General features: G+C 42.6%; 1 protein-coding gene across 4 annotated transcripts in view; it reads right to left on the bottom strand.

Annotated features, from left to right (window-relative positions):
- Positions 1 to 5975: 5975 nt before the first annotated feature.
- Positions 5976 to 21011, bottom strand: part of LOC146772809 (protein S100-A16-like) — a 65304-nt gene continuing 50268 nt past the window's right edge. For 2 of the 4 annotated variants that reach the window (XM_085637858.1, XM_085637859.1), the window contains 3 exons: positions 18293 to 18393; positions 17160 to 17320; positions 5976 to 7257 (listed from right to left, as the gene is read on the bottom strand). In XM_085637858.1, the coding sequence (XP_085493984.1) occupies positions 7102 to 7257; positions 17160 to 17320; positions 18293 to 18296 (321 nt within the window). In that variant the 5' untranslated portion in view covers positions 18297 to 18393 and the 3' untranslated portion in view covers positions 5976 to 7101. The remainder of the gene's footprint in view (positions 7258 to 17159; positions 17321 to 18292; positions 18394 to 21011) is intronic. The other 2 variants (XM_085637860.1, XM_085637861.1) reach the window with 1 other exon arrangement.

The raw sequence follows: 21011 nt of genomic DNA, 5'->3' as shown, positions 1-21011 counted from the left end.
TTAATGCATTGGTGGCCCACCTGCGGGGAACCAAGGACATTGACGCCCCTAAACTTAACAACGAGCAGGTAGTGGCATTAATGTTCACCGATGACACTCTTTAGTGTCAAAATCCCCTATGGGGATACAGCGTGCTCTTGATAGTTTTACCGAATTCTGTTCCCTTAGAGGGCTTGAGGTTAATACCACGAAAACAAAATTCATGGTATGTAACCCGCCCAAAACCACCCTCCCTAATCCTTCCCTTAATGGTGTTATAGTGGATAGGGTAACAGTGTTCGAATATCTTGGAGTTACACTCACAGATAGGATGGAATGGGGTCCCCAGCTAGCAAAAGCAAAACTTCGACTTACCGAGACCTGCGGTGGGATCCTTAAATTGCACAGAGCATCCACCTCCAAACCTATAGCACCCATTATTGAGATTTATAAAGCACAAGCACGGGGTGCAACTTTCTATGGGGTTGAGCTCTGGGGGCACTGCCCAGCTGGAGACATCAGTAGGTCTGAGAATTTGTTTTTAAGGTCTTTATTGGCCCTACCACCCAGTACACCACTCAATCCACTTAAAATGGATCTGGGAGTTAGACCCATCCAAGAAGAAGTCGCGCTGAGGCCTCTAATGTACTGGCAGAGACAGTGGGTAACGCCGGAGTTGGTAAACTATCGAAGTGATTTAAAGTCACTAATGGCCCTCCCTGGTTCAGCCAAAATACCGTGGCTTGTACACATCAGAAAGGAGTTCACGAGATTGGGAATTCCTGCTCTCTGGTATCAGCCAGAGACAACTGCTCCAAATCTCTCTAGAGCATATTTTGGACAAACAGCAAGAACAAACTATTATCCAATAATAGGTTAGGTCCACCGACCATAGAATTTTTTTATATAAAGGAGGAGTTTAAAATAGAGCCTTTTCTAGATCAGATTGAGCCGTGTGCCTCTAGAAAGCTCTATATGCAATTTAGACATGGCACACTCCCTCTGAGAGCCTTCTCAGGAAAGTGGTCGACCAATAATCTTTTTGACTGCCCGACCTGTGGAGCTACAAAAGAAACTGAGTTGCACGTCCTATTCTTTTGCCCCACATACAAATCAATTAGAAAACGTTGGCTTGTCCAACTTTGTAGGAATTTGGGCACTATACACAGTCATGCGGCCTATAGAATTCTGCAGACTGATACCTCAACACCTATAGTTTTTTCGGTATCACGTTATTGGCACGCTGTGTGGCGGAGGAGATGTTCCCTTATTTCATCTAATCTTTAGGGTCATCTAAACAGATATATTTATTCGCCACTAGTATCATTTTTAATTATCTTAACTTTTTATTCTTTTATAATGCTTTTAAATAATTGTGTTGTTAATCAATGTAATTTACAATGAAATATTATTTATTATGAATTGTAACTGTCTATCTTTGTCCATGTATGATGTGATGTATGTTTTTATGACTTACCATCTTGTATGGTCTATGACCGAAATAAAGATTATTTGATTGATTGATTGAATATTGTGCCTTATAACTGCTGATGGTATGTGAAAAATGTTATACATCTGCACAACAAACAACTATGCCACATATACCCATGCAAATGTTTCTCACTGTTGCACTAATTAATTGGCACTATGCCTCAATTCAATTTCAAAACTTCATTCATCACGACTGAGTTGCACTCAACCATAGAATGATGAAGATGAATGACACTTGGAGCAGCCAATGGCTGAGGTGGGCTGAACTCAATACCTCTCAGTACTGAGGCTTTAGTGAGGGCGCTCATGTACAGCAGAAGAAAGATACTTCCTATTGACCTCAAGGGTGTTACTTTGCTATGTTTAGTTTAATATGTGCACTGGTCATCCTAAAAGGAATGCTGCAAGGCGTAATTTACAGAGAAGAAAGCAAGCAAGCTCCCCAACAGATCAAAGCACCTTCTCTTTGCTGATGCCCCCTACCTTATGGTACACTATAAATAAAAGAGTGGTCAGCGGGTTATGGTACTTCAGGCCAAAAACATGGGTGTGACCTTGGGGTGCATGGTTTCTAAAAGCCTTGGTGCTGACAACTTTTCCTTCACATTTTGGTTAAACGACTAAGATGGAGTTGTGCAACAGTAACATCCATTGTTTGCTGTGCCTGGAAGCTAAGAAACAGCTGTGGCACTGACTTACTAAGATAAACTAATATGTCAGGTCTGCTGGGTCAGCGAACCACTGCATCAAATCGAGAAACTCGGGTCTGACCTCATAGCCACGGGTTCAAATCCTGGCACGGCCACTCACCCTTTCATCCTTCCGAGTGCGATAAAAATAAGTACAATTGTGTCAACACAACCATGTTATTAAGCGCCGTGATGCCCCAAGGCGGCGACATTCGCTTTTACCGTGTGATGGCATGTTTGTTTCTCGGATCATCTGTTTCTCTACAGTTTATTTTCTCAGCTTGAATTGCCCCGTCCCGCGTCAAACAGCTGAGTTGGCGGCCTCGTTTCACACACAGCCAACCCTGTGCACACAGGACGGGGCGCGTGGGCAGGAGCCCTGCGTAAACACCCAACCAACGTCTGTGCGTGTGTTACGTACCGTCTCCACGGGAGACGCGCGCTGGCAGTTACCACGTGCTCAACAGATCCTAAGAGAGTTCAGTGACTTGTGCATCGACCAGGAGGGAAAATGTAGTACCAGCAATCAAGGTTAAATAAAAATAAAATAAAAAATAAAATTCAAAACGCTATTCGCAACAATTTCCTTTCCCTCTTCACATGATTTCACTGGCACGTTCTCTGGATCGAAGGGAATTGGTTCAGCCCCACACAGTTCCATGTACAAACTCGCCCCCTCCCGGCTGCGATCCCCAGAGCCCCGGTAGGTTTCAACCTTTGTATCGCATCCGGCCCCCTGGCCTTGTCGGGAAGGGGTAGTTACTATTCTACATCATCACAAATAAAGGCTTCGTTGATTTTCATATGATAGTCCAGTAATCTGGTATGGATCCACCTCTACTGGATCTACTCTGTCCGCCCCAGCCTTAAGGTGGACGTCATCTCCTGTTAATGTCCACCAGCTCTTCAGATGCAGTCGGAAGAGGAGACCAGATTCCATGGAGGCGGTTTCAGAGTTTGGCTCAAATTGGCCAAAAGTTGACTCCTTCAGTAGCAAAATAATTATATAATGCAAACTGCCTCACCTGGGGAGGCTGTACCATTTCAACAGGGTTAAACAAGCATTTGCAATGCAATGGGTCTCGCATCTGCGGGGGTTTAAGCAGTTAGCATTGTAAATGACAATGCCTTTTATTTATCCATTTTGATAATTAACACATAAATACAAAAGCATTGCCATTTACAATGCCAATACCTCAAACTCTTGTAAATGTGAGACCTATTTCATTTCAAAGAAGTGGCCGCCATTGTCCCGGGCTGCTTGGAAAGTGAAAGCACGCATGGTGCGCTGAATGTTGCAGGAAAGAATGTCGTCTCTGCAGTACCAGAAACTCATTAAAGAAAATAGTGCTTACAGACTAAATAAGACATACCGTGTAACAACAGACGTACAAGGGCTAGTCCTCATGGGAGGTTACAAATGAAGACAAGGCGGTACTAAAGAGGGACTAACAAGCTATTAACGGATCAGAAGCCAGTATTTACGAAGGACAATGACACAAGCCAATGACAAATATGAGCGGAGAGTGGGTGGGGCTTCAAGTCCATACTCGAATACAGTATGCCTCGCAGAGCAGCGCATGTGCTGCCCTGGCTCGACCAAAAAATGGCAGATCAAAATGGGTATTGGCAGGGCTTTAAGTGGGATGAAAAAACCGCGGGGGGGGTTGGGGTCTCTCAACGGGGCGTGGTCAATCTAATTAAGGGCGTGGCTTAAAAACACGCAAGCTAAAAATCTGTGTTTAGCACAGTGTGCCGCCCGACTTGTATTTTGCTGTTCCCGTCATTGTGTCCAGATATACGATACCACAAGTCACATCATACCTACAAGTCAGGACTATTGGCTTTGTGTACGGTTGCTAATTGCATAGGATAAATATGCACCAACTACGGCTTGTATATAATATTGAAAAAACTTCCACTTAAAGCACTGATGACACCACAACAATGTTGCTGCTCCTGAGTTTCAAAAAGAGCAGGGAAACCCAGAGAGAAAATGACTCTCTAAATGATTTCCCTTGCTCTACAACGCCTACCACGCGCACATCGATGTGCCAACTGTCACTGCAGTCCGGAAAAAAAAAAACCAGACCGCCTGTGTCAGGGCACAAAACAGAGCCCGATAGAGACCCGTTTAAAGGCCCCCTTAAAAAAATCTGCTGGTGCTCAGGACCCGGTGAGACCTGGCCCACTTAAAGCCCTGGGTATTGGTTAGAAATAGCTCTACATGTTGAAATGACAGTTGTGGGGAAACAAAAGGAAGAGACCGCTAAAGTCAGAATGGGCCAATGGAATAGATGTTCAGAATTTCATGCGCATTGCTGAGGCATTCTAATGTGCTGTTTGGCCAGCTTGGTTGAATGTGTTTCCACTGGGCTGATTGCTATTATAATGGCTAGGAGTTTGTAGAATTTGCAACATTTTGCTTAGGAGAGATTCTCAGAACTTGAGAATCTTGGAGGTTTGGAGGAGCTAAACCACCCAGGGGCAGGACCAGGCTGTGCTAAGGGGTCCCCTATCCCTGGATCAGGCGCTGCTCCTCCCAACAGAAACGGGGTTGCTGGGCCAAGGAGGATAAGGCCGGGGAACACATAAAACAAAAGTATAAAAAAATTGCACTGGAAGAGCTTCACCGGGGGGAATATTGCCACCTACTAATATTGCTACAAGTTGTTACAAAAGCTCCAGAGTTCCATCACCTAAGGCTGAACCGAACTCACTAGTTAGGGTGCTGCATCTCTCACACCCGCATCTATCGTCCACATACTCGGTCACAACTGTTCTGTCTGGTGCATGCTCTGTGCAAACCGAACTTCTGAGGGCCATCTACCTTACAACTGGGGCAATGGTTGGACGTGGCACCTTACCCTCAGCAGAGATCCAGCACCTTATGGGCTGGATACGGCCAAGTGCCACATTCCTCTTCTGCCCAAAAACTAATCTCCTCCAGGGTTGTGACTGAAGGACCTATGCCTCCGCTCCTCTATGCCTCCCACGTTTTTGGTGCATGGAGGTCGAGATCGAGATCGAGATTTGGGGGGGGGGGGGGCGATGGAGAAGATGGTGCTTGCTGACACCAATCCTACCTCAGCTTGAACCCGTTCCTCTGAAATGGCAATAGGATACCACTGCTACAAAACGTGACACCTGTGTTTAGCCTCCGCGGCCACGGTCTCAATAACAAAACTGTTACTTGCCTATAATAGTTGTTAAGTAACTTGCTACAGTAACTGGGCCATGCATTACACAATTCCGCCATCTTCTTTTTGGGTTTCTTTAGAACTAGTGTCTTAGGTTTACGAAAGTCTAAAGGTACAGGGAGACTACCAGGATGGTCACACTGACGCACTATGGCATCGACTGAAAGCCTACAGCATCTTTTAAATCAACACCAGGTTGTATATTATTTTATCATGGTCCAAATATTAGCCGACAAATACATCACTTTCGCTACATCAACTATCAATTTATAACCAAAGTAAGTGTATACAAGTAAGTATACATTGACTCTTCGTAACTCCACATCTACTCACGATGATGATATACGAGTAGTCCATATAGAGGATGCAGGTTGATATTGTTCTGCGATCCAGTGGTATAATACCCAACACAGTGTTCAAACTGGATGCACTAATGATTACAGAGTGAACAGAGGTGGTTGTTTGCACACTCTTGGATTAGATTATTCTAGACACACTTCTAACATCAGACCATTCGGTGATACACTGTAGACTCAGAAAAATTAAATTGAGGGTATTTTATGGTTTTAACAAAGAAAAAGACGACATTTAAAAAAAATGACAATAGGCATTTCAGTCAGTTATTACCAGTGTTCCAAATTTATTCAAACATTTCTACCCATCACTTTTTGGGCACCCTTTATTTTTTACCTGTGGCAGATAAGTAGGTGTAGTTGATCACCATGGGAAAAATACCATGAATATGTGTGGGGATTGTGTGTGTTTTCTACTGAAAAAAACAAAAATTATAAAATGAATGCTTTTGGAGTCTAAGCAATGGTGTGAGGATACTGGTTGGCTGTTGTATTTGCCAAGGAAGCAACATTACCCGAACACGGCTCTGTTTCCTAAAGGGCTCAGAGGCCTCCTTTGGATTCAAAGTCTTTTCAGACCAAACAAATAATTATGAAGATTTGGACCAAGCAAAATATGGAAGACAATGCAAAAGAGGATGGTTGGTCACATCAACCTAAAAAAAACAAAATGAAACCAATAGAAAGGTCGAAGTTCGTTGGCTTTAAAGACCTTGGAAAACAGATACCAAGTGGTCCATGATAGAATATTGGGACAGAGACAATAAAAATGTCAGCTACATTGACGTGTATACTCAAACTTCGACATCAAAACAAATTATGTTCTGAGGAAGCTTCATTTCAGGACCTTTTGAGGAAGATTTACTTTCAGCACCTGTAATACTATCAAATAAAAAAAGGATTATAACCAGAGTAGCACTTCTGATTTTCAGGAAAAAAGTATCTGAATCCAAACCGGTGACAGCACCTGAATCTCTAACAGATTCACGAGGGAAAACAAGCTTTCCAACAACTTCTAACATAACTCTTTTCTCGCAGTTAGACATGACAGAACGATGGTATCTGAAATTCACCTAGATCCAAGAAGGTTGGATCTGAAATAAACTAAAAACATGTGCAAAACAGAAATTCTATTGATTCATGCATACATTGGTCACATTTACCCATCTTTAAGAACACGATGGTCGATTGTTGTTTGCAGGAGCAAACCTACCCTCGCTAAAATACGAGCTAAGGAATACATTTTGGAATCGGTGATTGCTGGATTCTTTCAGCAATATATCAAAGTCTTGGATTAGAAGAACTGCTGAGAGCGCCAAGACAGCTGGTCATGTGTAACTTTATCCAGCCACATGACCATATCAGGTGACGGGTTCTGTAGCTCCTCCATTAACCGCTTTCCTGGTTCTGGATGGCCATTTGTTGACTGAGTTTCTTTGCAATCTCGCTAACAAGAGTCCAGTACTCTTCAAAGCTGATCTTCCCATCGTCGTTTGCATCAAGCGATTTGATCAGTTTGTCAGCTCCTTCTTTGCTTTGTGTGTTCTGGGTAGAAGGATGAAAGAAAAAAAGGTCTCACTGAAGTATACTTTTGCAAAACATAGATGCATCTTTTGTCAAACTCCAAACATTAGTATGAATTCCATTAAGAAAGAAGCCACTAGGCGAGGAACCACTGTACAGTGCATTCGTGATGTTTGATACCGAAGTACACGAATGGGATGGTTGCGTTGATATTATGTGCTTAACTTTACAAAAATTAATAAAAAAAAAAAAAAAAAGAAGAAGCAGCCACAACATAACACTCACCAATTGCCATGTGGTTGTATAAGTATAAGTATAAAGAAGCTTGTAGAGCGCTCGAATGCCAGACGGCGTCTTGGCGCTAAAGTCTGTGTGATCGGTGACGGAGGAACAGTACTAATGGATATTAAACAGTTGAGACTTTGGGGCCTTCCTGAAATATATGTAATTCTGTTGGAGTCGCATACCCACTGGGAGCTTGTTCCATAGTTTAATTGCACAGTTGGCAAATGAGCGACCGCCCCATCTTGCTAGTCCAAATCTGGAGGTGCAGATGAGGCCAAGACTGGCTGAACGTAGATCGAGAGGGGGTATAATGCCTAAACCTATCCCTTGCGTCAGTTGCACCCCCGCCGAATCGTGCCCGGTGTACCAGACAGAGCGCCTTAAACTCAATTCTCTGCTGAACCGTGAGCCAATGTAATGATCTTCTTCCCTTAGAAGTGGGATGTCCCCTAGGTAAATTCAGAATGACACGAACCGCCGTGTTTTGCAGAGACTGGATCTTGCCAACCTGGTATTTATCAATACCCAGGAACATAGCGTTACAATAGTCCAGTCTGGACATAAAGAGAGCGGCCATCACCGTCTTCTGCAACGCCTGCGGGATGAAGGGGAAGATTTTACGCAGTGTTTTTAGCAGAAGAAAACATGAGGAGGTTAAACTGTTGACCTGAGCGGACATATTCAGCTTATCATCAAAAATCACCCCCAGGTTCCTCACCTTAGTGACCGGTAAGGGACATTGCCTGGCCTCAGGTGGCCACCACAGAGTGTTCCATAGCGGAGGACCCCTACCAAACTCCATGACTTCGGTTTTCTCTGTATTTATTTTTAGGAAACTCTGGCGCATCCATTCCATCACATCCGTTAGACATGCATGATATTTGGCCGCTATTAACTCAGGATTGTCCGTTACTGATATCACCAGTTGTGAATCATCAGCGTAAGACACAAGAGTAAAGCCATGTTTCCTAACTACTCTGGCTAATGGCCTGACATCTACATTAAAGAGGGTCGGGGAGAGAGCAGAACCCTGTGGGACGCCACACGGCAAGGTAAAATTACCCGAGTGTAGGCCCGACCAGTTTAGGCTTTGCTTTCTATCATCCAAGAACGAGGAGAGGAGGGCCAAGGCCCGCTCCGTAATCCCTACTTCTTTTAATCGCTGTACCAATACCGCATGATTGACGGTATCGAAAGCGGCAGATAGGTCAAGGAGGACAAGAATTGCCCTCCCTCCTCCGTCAACTACTGACCGAATACCCTACGCTGCCGTTATTAGGGCCGATTCAGTGGAGTGTTTAGGCCGAAAGCCATGCTGGGACCGATCAAACAGGCCATGTTTATCTAGGTGGTCAGTCAGACTTACAATTTATAGCCCTTTCCGTAACTTTAGCTATCAGTGGTAGGCCCGAAATGGGTCGATAGTTTTTGAACTCTGGCGGCTCCAGAGAAGTTTTTTTAAGAAGAGGCTTGATACTGGCCATCTTCCAGGTAGCTGGATAGGTCCCCGCGGCCAGTACCTGCTTGATCAGGGACGTGAGGGTGGGAGCAATCCTTTCAGCCGCCAGATGCATTATGTGCGGAGGACAGGGATCGGTGGCTGAGCCTGATTTTATAGATCTTAACAGATCCAGTACCTCCTCTTTAGACAGAGGACCAAAGGAGGTGAGACTGCACGCCAGGTTCTCCTCCGTGCATGGTAACGGCTGCTTACAAGACGCAGATGTTGAACTTGATGAATTGGCCAAATCATCATAGATTGTCAGCACCTTGTTTTGGAAGAAGGCAGCCAGCTGATCACAAAAAGCCTGGTCGGGACTAAACAAATTGGCCTGCTGGGGTTTGGCCAGGAAAGACACAGATTTGAAAAGTTCTTTGGCAGAGTTGCCAGCATCCGAAATTTTCCGAGTAAAATAGGCTTTTTTGGTGCTCAGAATAGACTGCTTGTATTTATTCAGGGCATCATTATAGGCTGCCTTACTAACCCTACTATATTCCACTCTCCATTGTCGTTCGCGCCTTCTACACTCTACCTTCAACTTTTTAAGCTCTGGTCCATCCTAGGGGGCACCCGGTGGGCGTCTATTATGTGTAGCAACCTGAAGGGGAGCAACATGATTGATTGCTCCCAGAATCCAGTCATTGAACTGAGTAGCTGCCACCTCGTTGTTACTGTTCAAAGTTGGGGGAGAGTGGCCCAGAGCAGTCGTTAGGTCAGTGCAAGTAATCTTATTCCATCGCCTGAACGTGATCTTAGTAGATTTATGAGGAGCACCCACTGCCATTGAATTAACCCCCACCTTGAAAAACACTGCTCTATGATCAGTCCAGGGGAGGGATTCTGCCCTACAGAATAATAGGTCAGGATGACTGGAGAACACGCTGTCTAAGGTGTGACCACCAATGTGAGTGGGGACCAAAACCAGTTGATGCAGACCAAAGGCTGCCAGACAGTCTAAAAGTCTGGTGGTATCTGTATTATTATCGAGCTCCAAATGATAGTTAAAATCGCCAAGAATGGAATAAAATTCAGAGTCAGTACAAGACTACAGATGAGATTGAAGAGCCAGTGGAAAGGCGGTCCTAGGGCCTGGTGGCCGATAGACCAGCAGACCTTGGAAAACATTCATGTCTTTTTGTTTAATCCAAAAACGCACTGCTTCCGCATGTAGATTGTCTACAGCCCTAGCCTGAACCTTCAGTGTTTCCCTATAGATTATGGCTATGCCACCACCTCTACTATCAATTCTATCCTGGCTAAATAACGCATAGCCAGAGGGCAGGGCAGTATTCCAGTCGGGACTAGAGGCTGGACCTGTCCACGTCTCGGTGATAAAGACCATGTCGGGGGAATACGTGCTTGTATGTCAGCATATCGACTACCCCAGTTTTGGGAAGTTAAGTACATATAGTTAACTATAGATTTAAGTTTCTTAATTCGAACTACTTTAAATTTAATGACATCTGTCGTAAGGTTTTATCTTTGAGTCGTAAGATAAGGCCTGTGTTCGTAGCAGGAATACGGGTTTGGATACCACTTATCTTGAAACAGAAAATACCTAGTAGATCCTTTTTAGGTCTGGCTGAGCTATTGTGTTTTCAAACAAATCATGCAGAATATATATACACACTAGGATAGATTTTTGGTCAGAGAGGTTCATCTATTTGTCTTGTAAATTGTCATTTACATTTTCCTCCCACCATAGCAGACAGCATGAGTTTTATTTTATTGATTTTTCATACTAACTTAAAAAAAAACACCTATTTATTTTGACTGTTCTTTGAGTGTCCAAATAGATGGTGATTTACTTTCACCTCCTTTTCAAAGCTAAACAGTATTGCAGTTGCCTTTGATTTGTGTGCTTAGCTATGTAGTGATTTATTCTTTTATCCTTCACTAATAATAAAGTACATGGCAACACTAAAAGGTTTGCGGTTTAAAAAATATATATATATTTCTAGTGAAACAGTGAATATATATTGCTAGTGAAACCGTGCCCTCGGTGAAAATATATACATTTAAAATTTGTAATGCCAGCATGTGACAGCCACATTTTTTGGGGGAAATATGCTTGAAATAGCAAAATAAAAATAAAATAAGCACTGCATAGTTTGCAAAATACCAGATCCATTCATTTTTGCCAATGCTTGTTTTGTAAGGGAGCCAAAGCCCTAGCTTGCTTAATTGTTTACACAATCTCGTTAGACTTCTTCTTGAAAAGTTTCTTTCCACCTTACATTTTGAATACCTTAGCTTGCACATAGTATACATTAGTAACCTTGAGTAAAGCCTTTTGTGTCAACAATGTCCCATTAACAATATATACAAAAGAAGTGTCCGTGATGGCCACTCCTATATTATAAGATGGAATTACAGCTCACTTTTTTGCAGGCAGGCCTTCCAAGAAAGGTACCATTCTGTTGCACACTTCTGTCTTAGCTGGTGTAATGGGAAAGGGTTAGCAAGGTTGAGTATCAAAGAGTGTGAAGAAGTTTCTTGCCAAAGGCATGCATGGTTATCAGTTTTGTTATCAGGTTGCCTAAAAAACATGCTCAGTGGCTTGGTTGGGGTTCTGAATGCTGGTTTAGTTAGAGAGACTGGCTTCAATTGTTTTCTGAGACTAGTGAAACACTGCAAAAAGGCTTTTTTAAATTGCAGTGACTTGTTTAGACAATGGTGCCTTCTTAACAAGAGAACCTAGTTCCCAGATCTATTATTGCCACTGAAATGATGGTCATCTTGGGTTTCTCTAGTAGATCACAGAGGAAGCAATGAGGTTTGTTAGTGAAATAGATGTGCCGCCTGGGCCATCAAAACAAGAAATAACAATGTGTGACAGTGATGTCCTAGGTAGAAAGCGACGTGGTGTCCTCTGCAATGGCTATTCAACTGTCCCATCGTCGCTCATTTCTTATAAATTTTGATCTCGGTCAGCTTCACGACTTCATCACCTCCTCATATTGCAGAATATCTTCGTTCTGTATTACCATAGGTCGTATGGAGTTAGGGGGCAAATTCTTGAACCAAATCCCCTGAAGGTGCAACCAAGGCCCTCACAACTTATGCGCACATCATTTTTTTTTAGCTTCCTGTATAGCACCCATGCCTTTTTCCATCTTCTCCCTCCAATACATATTTTCTCCTTCTACATGTTTGTTAGAATGGGTAAACACACAGACATGAATTCTTCCATATCCACTTTCTGTTCTTTTTGCTGTGTATAGCAATCCTCTGCCCTTCGAGCTCGGTCTGCACTTTATAAATCCCTTCAATAATCTAAAATAGTAATTATTGGAACTAGTTTTCATTGGGTGCTACTAGCAAACTTCTGCACAAGTTTGAGGGTGTTCACTTACACCTGCAGGACGCCACACCACAGAAATGCCCAGATTAGTTGTCTTTCGTTCATTAAAGTGGAAAATGCACCTCAATGGCAGATGTTTCCAGTTCACCTGGAGCACCTCTCGATCCCTTGATAATCAGACAAGTCCTTCCTGACATTTCTTGTTCATCTGGATATTGCAGTATATTGAAATAAGTAGGTAACATTTCCTACTTTGAAAACGTCACATGTTTTTGCGGAAGAGTTGTGGGGTGGGGAGTACCCCCACCTCACCTCCTTGACTTCATTTTCTCATTGAATCAGTTTTCAAAATTGGTTTATTTTTTCTCCTCCTCCTTTCTATTTTTGTGTGCATCTGTTCCACACCCTAATTCCTCCTCCCCGTTCCCAACCTGGCCACCAATTGCCTTTGCCTTCTTGCCTACTTTTTCTACTTTAATATTTAAAATGGGTTACACAACCAACATCCTCTATGGAATCCACATGTTTTTTTTGTCATTTTTAATGTTTTTTTTTGTTCTTGGTGATTTTCTCGATTTTTGGAACAAATTGTATTTTTATAAATTTGTTTTCCACTGAATTGGTTTTCAATTATTTGGCTTCTCAGAAGGGGTTTTCTATTTTCTTTAATAGGAATTGTCACACTACAGCCTTCTTGGTCTCTAGAAAATGTGATGCTCAAGTGTTGCATCCACTCCACTGCTGTCCTGCATATTGGGGGTCTGATTAAAAATTCACCACCCCATAACTTTTTACTGTGAGGTTCCTACTTTCCTTCAGACCCTGACTTTTCCCATATAGAAATATAAAATTGATATTTGTATGTAATGACTGGAAGATGCATTTTTACCCTCCTTTTCTGTACTTCTCCTTGTCTTCCCCTATGTTATGATTCCAAAACTTTAGTTCAAAATGTATGGGTACTTTCATGGTTTGCTTCTTACCTTTTTTTCCTCAGATTAAATTATTCGTTTTCATAATAATGTATTGGATAATACTAATAACATTTTTTAAATATGCTTTGTATTTATAAGTTTTAATGAAGTCTGAGAGGCAAAAACTCAATAAATAAAAACGATCGGGTATAGAGAGTGAGTTTTTGCCCAAAAACAGAGATTCTAGCCGAATCAGGAATTACAAGGAATATGGTCTTAACACATTCCTTATATTGGGAATATTTTATCAGCTAAAAACTGGCGAAATATATGTCTAGGAGTAGGAAAATGCCTAGTTACCAAGGGAATTGAGTGCAGTAGCTTGAATCCTGTTGTAATTCCCCTCTTCTATGAGCAGGAGACAACACTGAATACCACAGTCTTCCACTATTCTGAATTTGCCCATACCCCCATAACAGGTAATTTCCATTCATATTGTGAGGTAAATGTTTTTTTCAAAGAACACAAATGTCGGTTGGTGATTTTACCAATATTTTTACAGCTTTCACATAAAGAACACGAGCCAATTTGGTAAAACAGTGGCAGCCCCATCCCCAGGGTATCAGTGCGGCCCTCTCAGGAAAAGAGGTAGCAAGTATAATTTGTGTAGTGTTTGCAGAATTCAACCCTGCCCTTGTTGACTTGACAGTCACTAAGAGAAGCCCTAGAGATCTGCTAACAAAAGGCAGTGGAGAAAAACAGGATTTTCAATCTCTGCTGAAATGCCAAACAAGTATCTTTAGGCAGGGGATGTTGTTCAGGGTTGGTTTGTCCCTGGGAACAGAAACAAATGACTCATTTCCTTGAGTCCCATTCTATTGTACCAGCACACACCATAGCAACTGGGTGAGGCTTTCTTTTCTTTCTTGGCTTGAAGGAATTTGAACCTGTGACTGCAGCAGAGAAGCAGCCAATGGCAGCTGGTGGTGCCTACGCTAGGCGTCCAACTATGGCACCACTTTTTAGTTCCATCGACAGAACTGGTGATGAGTTTCTGAACAGTCTTCAGAGATCAGGAGGTGGCCCATGAGGGGTTTGTGGGATCAGGAGGTGATCCCCTGAGGGGTTTGTGGAATCCAGAGGTGACCCCCTGAGGGGTTTGTGAGATCTATCAGCACACAAGCAATTCAAGCTCATTATAAAAAGCCTATGCGGTTCAGCAGCCGCGGTCTTCAGCGGGCATCTTTGGACTGCTGAAACCATAGGCTCCTAATACAGAAGGTGACCAGTCAACTGTGCAGCTGTAAACCTGGAAAAGCAGCAGAGGCAGCCCACAATGCAGAAACCACTTGTGTGCACAGGGAGCTTATGCACAGTGTTGAAGCCAGGTACAGCAACTCCCTCTGCAGAGGGCTCTGTGGTGAATATTTATGAACTGGGGCCATTCTAGCATCTACATACTTATTGGTTGCTACGCTCTTGGTGGAAATGGGATGGTTGCCTGCAAAAAACAGGAGATTTATGGTCCACAGGTGGCACTCAAGACTAGCAGGATGGACCAGATAGTGCCCATTCCTGGAATTACCACACATGCAGGGGCATTTATTGAGATCCCCGTTTCTGAGAAAACATAAAGGTAGCCTAAAGATGCTCCTGAAACAACCGGAGACAGGTGACAAAGTGACCAAAAATCCTTCCTTGGGTGATGAAGAATACCACAAAGAGAATGCGTAAACATCAATCAACCACACACCAGGGACCGAAAAGGACACCCATACATTCATCCTTGATGTCGTGCCTCCGGGTCTATTCTTACCAATGCTCCTCACCTTTGCCATTCCTACTCTTAAATCCACAATTCCCTTCCATTATGACTGGCAGTCTGATAATGTCTCATTTATTCTTCCCCTTCTGGAGTATCCACCCTTTGGGCATATCCTTTGGAAGTTTTAAGTGCCTGTCACCTTTCCAAATCAAGTACAGGCGCTCGACTGACTTTTCTAATTTTAGAGCTATGCTACCCCAGTTTGTCAATTTCAGTGGTTTGTTTATGCAAAATTAGTGCCACTTCCAGTCGCATTTAGTGCCACCTTCATCTAGCATCATTTCTTCTAGTTATTTGGCCAAGTGGTCACTGATGAGGTCACATTGGCGGTCCATTTCATTGCGGTCAATTTCGCAGCAAGTAGCAAGAGGTGACCAGCGTATCTATTCCAGCCCCCCCTTAGTCTTCTGGAGCCTGAGCATCATCCATAAAAGGCACACCTCAGGGCCCTGAAGGCCAGTCAAGTCGATCGGTGGGGAGATGCTTGTTCCATGTTTCCAATAGTCACACATGCCTTTACGGTCTTGGGCCATATGATAGAAGTGAGCCAGCACTGTTGAACTCTGGGGCATTCATCTCGAACCCCTAGGTAGGTTTTACTCAAGCATTTCTGGTCAAACATAGCTGAAATTGAGAATTAAAATGACTAATTTGAAATTGAGCTTTCCTGGAGACTGGCAGTGTGTGCCAGCGTTGCCTCCCATGCCACCGCTATCAGTTCCCTGGTCAGGTCTGTTGACCATTTCTCTCCCTTTCCAGTTTAGGCCCTGGTGATGTCACTCATTGAATCAATCTGGTCATCGCCACTGCACCAATAAAATAAAATCTTTAGTATCTATTCTCCTGTCATTGGGTCAATGTCCTCTTTACCACTCGGCTACTTGACGCAAATGTCATGAACTGTTCCCCAGTCACCACACATTACCTTTGGATAGCCTGGACATGTGAAATGGCCTTCACCTATCAAGATCTCTAATTTGGAGTCTCCTGGTGGCTGGCTAGGGGCTTCTGCCACTACTCATGTTCCTGGCGTCCCACAAGCCCCACACATTTAGGGAAATGAGGACGCATGCAGCCACCGGGCCCCAAGCCCTCCCTTCTCTGAACTCTCTCACTCTGTGGGTAAATGCAAACATTAGTAACAGAATTCCAGAAGGAATTGGTGCTGTTCTCATCTTCCATGGCGCTCAGTTGTTTTAGGAGCCATTTCTACACCAATATTATTTCAACAGCCCTTATTTTCACTTTCCATCTTCCTATCAGCAGGGTTTCCGAGTAGGAGGAAGTGCCTTACCACTGACACAGAAGTGCTATATAAATCTTCAAAATAAATAGAATTAAATCTTCTGCTGACTTTGAAATAAATCCAAGAGTTAATGAAAAGAATGATAATTTTGGTAGAACATACCAACATTAGCTGCCCATGGCTAAGCAAATCAGGACTGGGTAATTTTTCACGTATATAGCTGAATGTGCACCAAAAACTGCTTGTTTAAAATCTCGATGTTGACATTTGCGCAAATGCAGCACAGTTTACGCCTACTCCCACTGGATCCATGGGTTTGCAGGTGTTGGGTTTGAAAACGTTGGGAGTGTGGTAGTTTGAGATCAAGAGTGCATGTCATTGGGTGTGCTATTGGTTAAAGAGACAGGCTTGACGCGTGTGAATCAGAGATAGTACATACAGATGGGAAGCCCAGGTGGGAAGGAGTAAGGTTCTGTGGTACATCCATCAAAGGATGCTATATCAACTACAAAGAGTCAGCGCTCAGCACACTCTGAGCAGGCAGAGCTGCCACGACAATGTACAATCTGAAGCTCAAACTGACTCCATTCAGTGGACACTCCATCATGGTGGCTACCCGCTCCTTCTTGAACTTACGCCCCGTGCGGTCAGCAGTGTATAAGGTAGATCTGCATCACAAACGCATTTAATGGGCAGCTCTTCACACTGGCCTGAAGACGCGGATACCAACTAACTTCTGTTATTTTCTCTACAAAAGGAAGAACTTAACAAGCATTTGCTTCGGATATACGTGTATTTGGACATACCATTAGTAACATAGGCCACACCCATTATAAACTTTGACTCACCGTAAGGATGTGGCTCAGCTCTGCACCCACCATCTTACGGAAATCTTGCCTGTTCATCTTCTCATTTTTCCCAGCGGACAGGTAGAAGTTTTTCACCAGAACTTCTATGGATCGCTCCAGATCACTCCAATTCGACGCCATGGCTGCACTGCTCCCCTGAGCTAAAACAGAAGGGTATGCAGTTGGAGGGATATCCCAAAGGGAAAGAGCAGCTTTTCTTCAGTGTTAAAAAGCTTCAGAGGTGTTTTATCACCTACCTTATCTAAATTCTGTAACAAAACTGGAACTTAAGGTTTTAAAAAAAAATAATAATACAGGAAATACTGTTCTCGGTGGAAGAAAACTTTGTTCATCTATTGGGTGTCAATCAAACAATAAGCAAAGTAGTAAGAGATTTCACCCCCACAGCAAAATAAGGGATTCCCAGTCTTCCGATTGCAAGGCACTGGTCGATTGGAAGACAGCTTAATATTAGGTATGACTTAATTTTAAGGTCTAGACATACAAAAATCAACTGAAAAAGCCAAAGGGTTTAAGAGTTCGAAAGAGCCACACGTGCTTCTGAGAATCCCACATCGTAAGTTGTATTAATGAATGCAGACTCTTATATAGGACACACTGGGAAACGAATTGCATCTTGAGTCACCCAGTTTTATGTAGGTAAAGATATCAAGGCAGGGGGAGTTGAAGCGATTTGCCCAGGATCTCAGTGGTAAAGTGTAGAAGCCAGAGTTGAAGCCAAGACCACAACCTGGACACCAAATTATTTTTCCTTTGCCTAAGGTGCAGTTGCCCGTACCTGTCCTACTCGTATTATGCTTGGCTCAATTTCTGTTGGTTAACCATTGCTTCTTGATCTAAAACTACTAACTAACATTTTAAGTACTTGGTACCATTTTAAGTACCTGGTAACTAAGGCCCTTATTTATCAACACAGGTTTCCACAGACACAGAATGTGGGACACCCATCAATACACCAGACCTTTACTGAGTTGAACCACTTCTACATGTACTTGTCTGTAAGCATGTATTAAAATCCAAGCAAGAAAAATAAATGAGACGTTGAGAAGTAATTAACTGTGGGTACATTGCTGACTTTGTCGGTATTGGCATTATTACATGCGTGCACTCACCCATCTTCAAGAACTGTAGTGACTTTGAAACTTTGCTTTTCTGAAGACCTCATCAGTGCACATTTCCAGAAATTGCTCCTACCTCAATCTGTTGTCCCATCCTACAAGAGCCGCATGCAAACCAAGATGGAAGATAGTGAACTTAACATAGCAAACCTTTGCATGATGCATTTAAACAAAAAGGATACTTTCTTGTCTGACTTTTTAAAATTAAAATTTTTAAAAACGGACACCCAATAAACAACATTTTCTCAATTTTGGGTATTTTCTGGAGTCCCTCTAGGGGAATCAACAAGCACTGTGTACCTTTAGAATACCCAACATGTGGGAAAAGACGCAAATTTGGTATGGATATATTTTGTTGGAAAAGAGTTAAGCATGGTTAAGCGGGAAGTGTTCGAAACATCAAACAAAATATAAGCACAGCACTAGGAAGGGAAAAGCTTCAGCAGCTAATGGGTTAATTACCAGATGCATACATTTTATGATTTTATTATTATTAGAACTATCAGTAAATCAAAGGCCAAGGTCATTGTTCTGCCTCCGGTCTCATTAAAAATTAACTACAGAAATGTGATACAAAAAAGTACACAATCTTAAACAGACATGTTCAGTGTGTTCGACTTGTAAGCCTGGTAGGCTGCTATAGCATTCAGGCTTTCAGATGTCACACCAAGTTCCATCTAACTGCTGTGTGGGGCACATAAACAACATTAAATCGCAAAAAAAAAAATATTGGTTGTCTGCATATGTTGATCGGGTATATTGTAAAATACCCAGAACCAGACACCAATTTCAAGGAGGGATCACCATTCATTGCGAGTTAGGGAACATAATGTCTTCTATGAAACAAATCAATATTTCTGGGATATAAATTTTAAAATATAAACCAAATGTAAAAAAATAAATTGCTTTAAGCAAATTCTTCTGTGCTCCATCGTAAGTCGTTGCACACACACAGAAGCATTTATCTGCAGATAAAGCTAGAAAGCGGAGTTCTAGTGATCCGTTTCTAATATTTGGATACAGAACATGAGCTCTTGACCCATGTTAGGTGGGATTACTTCACTATTTTTGTACAATTGAGACTCGAAATGTGTTGAAACAAAGGTGAGATCTAGTACCCTGGTGTTCTCTCTTAATCTGTCCGACCTGCTGAAGTCTGGTCAAAACAAGAAATTGGCTCTCGAAAATGTTGCCTTTGCATCTTAACATTTACCTAGGCAGATGAATACATACTGGATAGAACTAAGCCTAGCCTTTCCCTTCAAACTGACCAACTAGCATCTTTCGTGAAGGTACTGAGTTGTCTAGCAATATATCTAAAACCCAGGTCTCGATTTTTGTCCACCACTTTGCTAAATTTTCATGACTGAGAAACTCCTAGTAGTACACATATCTTGGGGTACTGTTTTCAGAGAATCTTTCCTGGCCTGCCCAAAGGGAGATATTTTACAGTAATCCCTTAGCTGCAGTGGGTGTCGTAAGCAGGATCCAAGGAGCCCTTCCAAACGCTCTGCCATCAAGGCCTTTAAAGGTAGGATCCTCCCACTAGCACTCTTTGGTTACCCCATTCCACAAAATCTTGCTCCATGTTTAATTGTAAGAAACTTGAGGGCAATTCTTTAATGAGAGCATTGAGTCCCCTGCATGTACTGCTCTCAAAGTCTGATGTTCCCCCTAGGCAAAACAGTAACAAGCCCAAACTTATGCACAGGGCGGCTGTAAAGGGATCGAGTTCGAGAGGAAGGAGCATTGAACATGAAATGATCCCCCACCAAAGTGCTTGTATGCTTCTGTGTGTATGGCATCAATGGGTGGCTACCCTTAGGAGTCTCACTGCTGCACCGGGATGCAATATTTTCATTAAATTGGATGTTGCTTGGCCACAGAGGACCTTAAGAATGAGAAAAGTCTTGAACTCAATTCTATGTTTCATTGTAACAAGGAAATTTAATCAAACCAGATATGTTGTGGTCAGTGCTGTAGACCCACCATGCGACTGGAGGAGTAGGTCTGAACTTTGTGCAGTAAGAGATCTTCAGGAAAGGACATTTAATCCACTTTCTATCCAGAACGAAGATCGCTCACACCTTCTGCACCAAAGTCAGGCGAGAAAGTTCACACATCCTCATGAACAAAAACGAACCCTGTAATATCAAGTCTCTGAGATTACACATCACTGAAAATAACTCTAGATAAAATGGCAGCCTAATATTAGACCTATCATCCCACGCTAGGAAATAATTTCTCAACGGAAACCAGCAGAATGTATATTGGTACGGTACACTTATGGTGCACGGGCCGCCATGCTCATATAAGTGGTTAACTCATTTCAGGAAAGAACAACCTGGTCTTCAATAAAATAAACCTATGAGACAAATTCATGCAGCAGGGAAAACTTTATCAAGGCTTGACGCACATTACATATATGTTTAGAACATATATTATTTTCAACTACAAATTAAATTCTTGGAAAACTCTAAATGCTACTGGCCCGCCAACAATATCTTTTATGATCACATATATAATTTATTTAATCATTAGCTTTCATTTGTTCCCCCTTATCAGCATCATTTTCATCTTTCCAAAGAAGTGAAATCTGCAAACGGTGTTAATAAGGGGTGCCTTTATGCATGTGTACTGATGCAACAAACGGAGGTAAGAGCATGGCAGCTTTATTCATTCTTTATCTTCGTCGTCATACATCAAATGCCTT

This window comes from Triturus cristatus, chromosome 12 (genome assembly GCF_964204655.1).
Source record: "Triturus cristatus chromosome 12, aTriCri1.1, whole genome shotgun sequence".
Lineage (NCBI taxonomy): Eukaryota > Metazoa > Chordata > Amphibia > Caudata > Salamandridae > Triturus > Triturus cristatus.
The sequence above is the reverse complement of the archived record's forward strand: the minus strand, read 5'-3'. Positions and strand labels throughout refer to the sequence as shown.